The 10837-nt window shown below is 32.5% G+C and overlaps 1 protein-coding gene and 1 long non-coding RNA gene across 4 annotated transcripts; one reads left to right on the top strand and one right to left on the bottom strand.

Annotated features, from left to right (window-relative positions):
• Window positions 1-405: 405 nt before the first annotated feature.
• Window positions 406-3743, top strand: LOC123910939. 3 transcript variants are annotated; one of them, XR_006810349.1, is made up of 3 exons: window positions 406-1000; window positions 1592-1655; window positions 3402-3743. It is a non-coding gene; the product is annotated as an uncharacterized LOC123910939 (long non-coding RNA). The 3 variants fall into 3 exon arrangements; XR_006810347.1 differs by lacking the exon at window positions 3402-3743 and adding an exon at window positions 1747-1836; XR_006810348.1 differs by lacking the exon at window positions 1592-1655.
• LOC123910935 (RHOMBOID-like protein 9, chloroplastic) lies at window positions 3481-7302 on the bottom strand. The gene is made up of 7 exons (XM_045962228.1): window positions 7145-7302; window positions 6186-6489; window positions 5812-6022; window positions 5001-5166; window positions 4334-4504; window positions 4017-4168; window positions 3481-3913 (listed from the first exon to the last, which is right to left on the bottom strand). The coding sequence occupies exons 2-7, from the start codon at window positions 6481-6483 to the stop codon at window positions 3703-3705; spliced, it is 1209 nt and encodes a 402-aa protein (XP_045818184.1). The 5' UTR covers window positions 6484-6489; window positions 7145-7302; the 3' UTR covers window positions 3481-3702.
• Window positions 7303-10837: the final 3535 nt, after the last annotated feature.

Below are 10837 nucleotides of genomic sequence, written 5' to 3'. Positions count from 1 at the left end.
TATTGTTGAAAACAATAAATATTGCATTTGACTGAAAAATAAATAGATTTTAAAGAAAAACAAGCACATGATTTTAAAGAAATTTTTCTCACTTAGTAGAAAAAATTGCAATATAAATTTTGTTACTTTAAACAAAATTGGTATTATTTTTAATGCTTTGAAATATTTATTATATTTTATTTTGCACCAATTTCTATCTTTGTAATAGATAATCAAGTCTATTTTTTTTTTTTGACCAAATTTAAGAGTATTGTTGAAAACAATAAATATTGCATTTGACTGAAAAATAAATAGATTTTAAAGAAAAAAAGCACGTGATTTTTCTATTAACATCCACTTTTTGAATAGGTGAAATTCATATAAATTCATATCAACCCTCACTCTTTTTTTTCTATTAACACTAGCTTTCACTCTCTTTATCCTCCAGCCATTGTCCACACCTTCTCTCAACCTCCTCAACCCTAAATCCAAATCATCCTTCTATGATGTAGCTTAGGTAGTGGTGATGTGTGTCTAGCCCTCACGGTTGGCGGCACCACTGTTCAACCAATCCAGTCTAACGATTGTGGTTTAAAGTTGAAAGGGTTTGTTTCCATCGGCATCGAAACCATATGGTGTTATCATTCGTGTCTCCTCTTTTGGTTCATGTGGATAAGTGTAGCCATCCTCCCTCGTGATCAATATCAGTTTGGTCCACCATATTTCTAAATTATCCTTCACTAGTGTGTGGTTTGTATTTTTTTTCCTTTTTTTTTTTTTTTTCTCTATTTGATTCTAGATTTGTTGCAATCTGTAGGTTTTAACGTTTTAGATTTGCCTACACCGCGCCAGTGGTTTTGGAGTTGGTTAGATGGTGGTTCTATTCATGGAGTGGGTTTTCCGTTTAAGATGTTTTCTAGCTTAGATCTGGGGTTCATTGCCTCTGATGTGTTTGACTACATTCGTACACAAGTATATTGTTAACGAATGTCATAATATGCATTGTTTGTAAAATCAACAGGTAATATGATTTATGATCTGAATCAAAGAGCAATTGTTGTCTCTCTTTAAAGAAAATAAATTAATTTAAAACATAATTTGCGATTTATGTTTCATCAACGTCTAAAAAAATAATCAAAAACACTATAGGGAAGTGTCAGGATTAGGAGAATGACATCTTTACTGTTGATATAAAATAAATTGCAAATTGGAATTGCATATATTACAGTGAATTTCAATGTTACTAATATTTTACATCTTGTTATATGCCCATAATATTCAATTTTTAATTCTCACATCTATTAATTTGTTTATATTTAATTTTTTTTTTTTTTTACAATTTCGTAAGAAAAATGTGATTGTTGCATGAACGCGTAATTTTTTTTATCATTAAAACTTGACCTATTTTGGTAATAAAATAAATGTAATCAATTAGAGAAATACATAAATCATTTTTTATCATTAAAACTTGACCTATTTTGGTAATAAAATAAATGTAATCAATTAGAGAAATACATAAATCATACTATAAATCTACATTTACTATTTTTTTTATAAGAGTTCATTAGTTCAAATGTTACCGATGACATTTTTTCTTGTTTTCATATTGTAGTGAAACAACGTTCGGATGCTATCAGAACTGTACTTCTAGTACTCAAATAGTAGTGGTCAAAAAGGTAGTTCTCAAAACAAATTAGTTTAATTTTCTTGAATAATACCATTAAGAATTTAGCTTTTGCAAGTTTTCTAATAGATAATAATATACAGATGCCACTTAAAAGACAAAAAGATGATGTTGCTGATGAAAAATGGTTTTCTTATGGTCCTGAGAAGAAAGATGAGATGTATAAGTACATTTCATCAAGGTTAGCCTTTTTAGAAATAACCAGGATTAGATTTATTTTAAATTTTCATTTAATTAGATTTGATTTTTTTTATTCTTTAAACAAATCTAGCTAACTTGCTAACCAATCTTTTAAAAATAACCAGTAATCTCGCTCAGAGAAATAGCTACCGAAAATTTGCTTGGATAATAACAATTACGTGTCACTGATGACACATGAACCATGGCTTGTAGACGCGACTAGATGTTGCACACATATTGGAATATCTTGTCTCACATGTTGCACTAGAACAACAAAGCAACTTGTACTACTCATGTTGTTTTAGCAAATGCAGCCAATAAAAACGGAACAACAATACCAACTCACATCCGATGTGGAATTTCTTAATATTTCTTAACACACACCCTCACGTCTAGTATTATTGGGCTTGATGCGTGCATATATAAATGGTGGGTGGCCCGATAACATAAACCTGATAATAGGTGGCCCAACGCATTAATCCGAGCATGAGAGCACTCACTTATCTCAAGAAGTCTCAGACCCTCAGGAGCCCTAGAGCTCTGACCCTTTGAGGTTGATCCCTTAAACCATTATTTGAAAATGTTCTTCAGAAACCAAAAGGTAAATGAATGGAACATCGTAGCAATTAATCCAGACTTTGCAAATTCTAATGGTTGACTCAGGCTAGTTGAGCCTCTGTAGGACAGATTAAGTACGTGCTTCTTGAGAAGTGGCGTCTTGTCTAAGAACAATACAATCACACTTATGTCATCATGAAAAGTCCTCCTGTTCATATTTTCCTCGGAGTTAGGCCTTGAAAATCTTAGCAAGAGGACTTTTCATGATGATATAAGTGTGATTGTTGTGTTCTTAGACAAGACGCCACTTCTCACGAAACACGTACTTAATTTGTCCTACAGAGGCTCAACTAACCAGAGTCAACCAACAAATTTGCATGGTCTGAATCGACTGCTATGACATTCCATTCATTTACCCCTCGGGGTCTAAAGAACATTTTAAAACAATGGTCTAAGGGGTCAAGCTCAAAGGGTCAGAGCTCTAGGACTCCTGAGGGTCTGAGACTTCTTGAGATAGGTGAGAGCTCTCATAGTCTCATGCTCGGATTGATCCGTTGGACCATTTGTTATCCGGTTTTCGTTATCGGGCTTCCCACCATTTATATCCACGCACCAAGTCTAATAGTGCTAGACGTGAGTGAGGGGTTGTGTTAAGATTAAGAAGTTCCACATCGGATGTGAGTTGGTCTGAACAAATTTATATTTAAGAGACTATCTTCATTTTTCAAGCTAATTTAGTAGGGTTGTGGTCAACTCTCAATTCTAAGAAAACTGTTTTGGCTTCTCCTATTGCAGCCTGATTAAACATGGAATAATAATGTCAGAAAACCCGAGAAAACACCTATGAATGAATGTAATCCCATTACATTATGATAGTATTATTAAGATTTAGTAACTTATGCATTTGTCTGAATTGCTAATCCGTAGTTTTTTTTTATTAGACAAGATTTATGTTATTTAGTTCTGTCTTAAAAAATTCCATTTATTGACTAAATTGCAGGTTAAACCTTTGGAATTGGAATTGAAGAACTCCTCAATTTGTTTGATTTGAATGAAACAATACAATGCTTCAAATAAAATAAGAGAAAGCTTCATGTTGAATTGTATTTAGGAATCATATGTAGAAAAACTACTAATTCATAATAATTTGTTACACATATTATAGTTCTTTATGGCCAAGGACTAAGCTTATACAATCATATATCTTTGTAACCCTACAATAACTTGATAAAGATAGAAGAAATAAAAGCTAATCTTAGTGATAAATATGAAATTCACTCATGCTACTTCATCAACAGATGCTAAGGCATTGAGAGGGGATCCATAAAAAAAAGTAATGAACTTAAACCAACGATGAATATGGAGAATATAATTAGTGATTTGAAAGAACCGTATTTTGTAACAAGTTTGAGTCTTTCTTCGCCGGTCCCAGGTGATGTATCATCCAACTGAAGAGTTGGACTAATTAGAAAGCTATATGCCATTCCAGTAAAAGCTGCGCCCGAGTGTGACCTACAAATGAGTCGGTCACCATATAAAGATTTCTAATTACAACTTGATGAACATTTTGAAATGTTAATAACTTTTACAACAACAATCTAAATGCCATACATACCACTCATCAATTGGGCCAAGATTGCATAATATGAAACCAAGAGCTGTAATAATCATTGCCTTCTTGAATAGATTGTCAGAATCATCATTTGCAACATCTCTATTTTGAATTTGGTACATGAGCCAAGCACCAATTATTGCAAATACAGGTCCCTGAGTAGAAAGTTCATGTTAGACATTGCAAAATTTGGATTCCACGCAGTAACTGTGTACGTAACACTGTTATTGATTTTAGTTGTCTGATCTCAAATTAATTGTAAATATCGTTTTAGAGATGATTTGGTGAATGTTGACTATGAGTTGACGATTGATACTTACGGTCCCGCCAACAGTTGGATCTGGTGTATGTAAAAAACTTGCCAAGTTGCCGGAAACTCCACCCAATATGTAGATCAAGAAAAATGTAAATGAACCGTAGCCTTTGCAAACTTGAGGCCCAAATGATACAAGGGCCCAACAACTTAGAGCAATGTGAAATATTCCTGCATGCTGCATATAAAAATTTGCTAAAAAGTTAATCACTTTAGTATCATAAAGAGTTTCTAGATTTCCCATAGTATACACATGATGCATTAATGCGATCCTAATTTTTAATGATGGTTTTGAGAAGTGAGTGAATGTAGTGGCAGATCCACGAACCAGAGTTAGTAACTAATCTCTCTTACTCTCACTGGTCTCATATTATGTACCAGATATATCAGTTATTCAATGAACATGAAAAAGGAATATTTAAATATATATGAGACCAGAGGGAGTAAGTTTAATGGAGATACATTGTCGGTGTAAAATAGTTTTACACCAACATCTAATGAGAATCATGATATATCCGCAAGTTAAAAATAACTGCAGAATGATGGATTTTCATTGGAGGTCAGCGTAAAACTAATTGATGTCTGTTTTTCTCCGAGGTGATTGCTAGTGTCATTTATGTAGTGCACTATATATATGTGGAATGGAAACACAGACCCAATTCTCAATGTTGTACCAGAAACATTGGTGTTATAAGCCTCCACCATTCTCCAACCATGATCAAATCATTTATCTTTGCGCCATATAGTTGCGGAAGTGAAAACAGCTCTAAGTTATCACTCCTTATAGGACTTGCAATTTCAAATAGAAACACTCCAATGTTTACTGATGCCAATATACCACTGCACCAAAGATAACAACATAGAAAGCTCCTTGTTCATAAAAACAACATAGAAAGCTCAAAAATAGTCATTTATAATGATTTCACTGTCTAATCATTGAAAATATACTGCCAATGTAAAAAAATAATTACTGTCTAATCATTGAAAATATATTTGTTCTAATCAGACCTCAGAATTATCAAGAAAGATGAAGGATCTCGCAGTGATGGTGGACTGATGGAAGAAATGCTCAATGAATAGTGGTTTTTGGCCATAATCCATGGCGGAGATCTCCCACCATCGGACATCCTCTCTGCCATGAACTCTGGCCGCATTCATTGAGCATTTATTGATAATTCTTAGTTCTTATCAGAATTGTTTGACAAGTGTAAAAAGTTTTACAATGACAGTATATCAAAATTAAACTCTATCTATAATACTACCTCCGATCATTTTTATAAGAAACAATTGACATTTTAGGTTTATTAAATAACTGATGTATCTGGTCTATAATATACACCAGATACATCAAATATGCACTGAACCTAAAAAGTGGATCGTTTCTTATAAAAAGGACCAGAGAGAGTATATCATATGCTAAACAATTAATATGGTAAATCAAGTATAAAAGTTATCAGCAAGAACTTATGACAGATAAGGACTTACATGAGGTAAAGACTGGATGTATCATTTTGCTGTTGTGAATCTATAGCAGATATTGAACCACTTGAACCTTTTAATCTTCTTATATTCACATAAGTACTTGGTTTCCTAAAATTTGTTCTTTGAGTATCTTGGCTAAGACTGTGTTTTGGAGCTAAACTTTCATCCATATGATTTTCAATATAAGATGCCACAAGAGACTCTTGGTTTATGCCTACAGGAACCAAAAGCGAAAAATTGTAAATTTGCAGGGACTAAAAATAAAAACTACAGGGACTAAAAGTAAACAATAGCAGTATATTTGCAGCGATTAAAATCATATTTAAACCTAAACGAGAATGAACTACGTACAATACTAAAAAGTCATTTCACTATACCATTATTTAGTTTTCCAAGATACTCATCAAGAGACTCAAGTTCATGTGTTGATTCATCTTGATCATTTCTTTGGTGCACCTTTAACACCTCATTTGATGCATTAGAATCAGGTAACTTTGTATTATGTTGGAGTTTACCAAAATAAGAATCTAAAGATCTTAGTTTCTTCTCAACAGAACTAGACTCTGACGAACAATGAACACGAAATTTTGTCGCGGCCTTGTGCAAAGAATCTCTGCCAAGAACTATGCATGTTTTCTTGTACGGTGTTCTGTAACATATCGAAAATGCAGCCATGAAAATCTGAAGAAAGGAAAAGAAAAAAGCGTTAGAAGCATCTAAAGAAATAAATTTCGACAATTGATTTCGACCAATTAGTGTATATAGCCATCAAGCTTTGAAAACGTAAACTTAATAGTTAATATCAACAATTGATTTGTTCGAGCTATTTATATTATCGACTATAGAGTGTGTGAGTGTTGTAAACTACACGAGTTCGATTACTACTAGGGAAAAAACTTACACTATTCATTTCCTAATTCAAGAGCTGCAACACAAGCTTAGATTAATTATCTAAGTTTCTGCATAATTATGTTTCAAAATTTGCACTAGAATTTATGTTCTGTTCCGAAAGAACAGCACAAGATTATCTTAATGTCTTTGTTATTATTGTTTGAAAACTAACAAATTTAACTGTTAACAAAAATATTAACCTTTTTTAATTCTAGTTAACAGAAACATAACAATTGGAACCTAAACAGAACAAAATTTCCATAAAAGGCCATGTTTATATTGTTTGAAACATTAGTGAAGATATAAACACATGAAAAATAAAGAACACAATATTAAAAAAAAAAAAAAAAGAAGAAGAAGAAGAAGAAGATACTTTCTGAAAATTCCAAAGTACAACAATGACAAAACCAAGAAATTGAGAAACAAAGTACAATATTGGACCTACCTCTGCAAGTTTGTTTGGTTACTATCACTCACTTATCTGAATGAGCTTCAGATTCTCAAATGAAGCTTAAGATAACTGTTACTTGGTACTTGCATTAATTATTAATAGAATCAATGTTTAATGTTTGGGGATGGTTGATTGATGCTACCTCTTATAAGCCCTTTGGAAAACTTTTTTTTTTGGAATTTGGATTTTGTGTGGTGTTGAACATCTAGATCGTCCGATCAAGATTTAACGGGCTAAATTTTAATGTAAAATTTAATTTTTATAAATTTAAAATATTGTGTTTGAAATTCGGATCATTCGTTTTTTTTTTTTTGATTTTGCGCAGTTATTATTATATCGTACATTTAAAATATATTTTTTATTTAGTAGATTAATGTTAGACACATATATAATATACATAATAAAGGAAAATTTTGTAAAGTCGCGTACCAAATATACACATTTTTCTTTTTATAAAAATAGCTTAGATGAGTTGAGTCTTATAAGCTCACTAAAGTTAGGATTGACCTCAAGCTCAAACATCATTGAATATTAATGAATTTCTTACCAACTAAACTAATTTTCATTATCACCGAATGCACATATTAATTATAACTTTTTCTTTTTACGGTTATGCAAACAAGGTGAAATTTACAACCTAAAACTCACATACACAACTAAAATATTTCAGATTCGAACTCAAATAAAAATGTTCAACTTAATAATATCAGTGTTGCTAATTATGTTATTAATATATCTAAAAAAGATCAAATAGCTGCATAAATAAGTATGTCCTAATATAGTGAACTATAGTGACAGCTTATTCCATGGTCAATTTCCCTTATCTTTGTTTAGCCATTCATGGTTTGTAACAAGAGATATGTAAACTTGAAGAACCAATAAGTGAGACTAATAGGATTTAGATGGACCCACTTATTGATACTCTCACTGACACGTTGCATTCTTAAGTACCTCAAACTTAGTTGGGATAATTGGTTAATAAAATAGGGGATAATAATGATATGCACAATTGTTTATTTTCTAAAAATGAAAATTGTATGGAAGGGAATTATATTTCTTTAACAACAATTTTACATTATTTGTTTTGAATAAAAAGTAATGTAAAATTAAGAGTTTTTTATATTTATAAGCTCATCCTTAAAAGAGTGTAAGTGTTGCTCTTTATAATTTGAGTTTTTTTAGTTGGGTCTAAGTCATTCTTGCAGAAACTTTTTAAGTTTTATTGCTATTCTACATGAGAGTAAGACATAGTGTTTTCCATAAAAATTGTTGGACTCTTTAGACTCAGATGAGCAATTTATTTTATGAAGTAAAAAATGCATCACTTGATTAAATCAACATGCATAATATCAAGAGGTCGAGAATTTTTATGTAGCGGACATTATAAAGATACGAATTTTTAGAAAAATATTATCCGCTACTTAAGTAGCGGACGTTATAAAGATGAGAATTTTTAGAAAAATAGCATCCGCTACATAAGTAGTTGACGTTATAAAGGTAGGGTGGTAGGGTATTTTTGGGAGTGTCCGCTACTTAACTAACGAAAAGGGGCATTTTGATAAATAGATAGGATGACAAAAGTAAATCTATGGGATCAATTGTTTGTTAATTAATCAGCAATGATTAAAATGCCTTAGTTTATCTTGTAGAGGCTGATACACGAAGGTGTTAACTAAGAACGGTAAGAAATTAGTGCATCTAGACTCTACAAGATAAAAATACTATAAATTTACTCTTTAGCCTCCTTTGTTGCCTCCAATCCTCCCCAAAAATCTAAAAATATCTCTAAATTTGGGATTAGAGACGTTTGGATTATACAATCCGAAAGTCATTTAGGTTCGGAATTTAAATTCTGAAAACGCTTAAGTTCAGATTGTACATTCCGAAATTCACTTTTTTCCCCTTGATTTTGGAATTTGTGTTCCGGAATGCACATTTTTTAGCAGATTTCGGAATTTGCTTTCGGAAATGGTCATTCGTTTTGGAAATTTTGCAGTTCAATGTATTTTCATTGATGTTAGTTCTGATTAGCAACAAACAACATGTTAATGCAAAATGCAGTTCAATGGCTTTCACTAGAAAGTTCTAAAACTATTAGCAGTTCTGTTGTAATAGATACAAGCTGAAATGCAATATACGTCTGAAGTTGTAGTTTAACCAAACGAAAGGGAGCAGAAGTTGCAGAGAATTTTCGTCATTATATCATTTGTGTTCTTGTAAGAGAATTTTCAATTTTCATCATTATATCATTTGTGTCTATTCAAAATAGAATAAATCTCTCTCTATATATGGAAGCATCATCACAATACTATTATCAAACACAACCACCAAATTCGAAGGATAAATTGTTGAAAATATAGCAAGTGTGAGTTTGTGGAAATAGTCTTACATTGGATAGGAATGTGGTGACTTGAGATTTATAAGTGGGATAACCCACTCACCTATTACCTTAAGGTTTTGGGTGAACAAGTGGTGTGTCTCCCACAAAGGTGTGTTGCTCAAAAGAACAAGTGCTACAAAAGTGAATGCTCCTCACTCGACCCTCCCCGATTGTTGCGCTAACATAAATATGTGTTCCATGAATTCAATTCATGGTGAAGGAATTGAATAAAGGAAGTTGGAAAGGGAAACTTGTTTTTCCCTTTTAATAATCCAGTTATCATTTTTTATTTTTTTTTGAGAACTTGATATTCAGCCCTAGGACCGACTAATCCAAGGGGACCAATCCTATCGCCCACTTGCGGGGGCCCCATTTAAAGCCAAAGTTTTTTTCTTTGTATGGACTTAGCTCACCGAAATTGGCACCAGGAGGAATCGAACTTGAGATCTTGAGATGAGCATATTCCAAGGACCCAAGCCAACACCACTAGACCAACCCCGAGTGGGTTTCCGGTTATCATTTTTACTATTTAAAACAGATGGTTGCAGAACTAGAAGACATTATACGGAGGAAGAACACAACAATTTCTAAACTAAAGAAGGATTTGGTTGTTTTAGAAAAAAAGGTACATATATATTCATGGTATTGGTAGATACATAGAAGATTGGAGTGCAGCAAATTGGCAAATTTGTATAAGTTGATTGAAAGTACTTCACAATATCACATTACTTTGAGCTCTCAAAGCAACCAAAACGTGTTTCTTACCCAAAAATCCCTTCAAAACTTGTTTCATTTTCACAAATCCATTTTCACTTGTAAGAACTCTTGTTTCTGCAGCCTAATGGCCATGATCAAATCCATTTGGAATCTAGGATCCGAAAACGGACAGGTTCGGATCGCAGGATCTGAAACAACATTTTAAGAACAAAATTGCAGGAAAGCATAAACAACACAGAAATAGTGAAGGGTTTGGAACGCAAAAACGCAGGAAAGAGTTTTTTCACATACAACATCATTCTTTGTGAAATTTTAGTGAATGCTTTGATGTTAGTTTGTGGCTATGGTTGTGCTCCAAAGATAATACTGCATTCCGAAGACCGGAAACCAAGTTTTCAAAAAAAAAAAAAAAAAAACTGCATTCCGAAGTGTTCTGGAGGGTAATTTGGTCAGTTTGGGGGGCCTGAGGTAATATAGGGGGGGGGGGGGGGCTAAAGAGCAATTTTCAAAAACTTTTTCATCTTTAACAAAACTGTATATATCATAAATGGTTAGTGTGCAGTGTGTAAATTCCAGAGTTTAGATTATGA

Source organism: Trifolium pratense, linkage group LG2 (genome assembly GCF_020283565.1).
Source record: "Trifolium pratense cultivar HEN17-A07 linkage group LG2, ARS_RC_1.1, whole genome shotgun sequence".
In the NCBI taxonomy this organism is placed as follows: Eukaryota; Viridiplantae; Streptophyta; class Magnoliopsida; order Fabales; family Fabaceae; genus Trifolium; species Trifolium pratense.
Note: the sequence above shows the minus strand (reverse complement) of the source record. Positions and strands in the feature narration are given on the sequence as shown.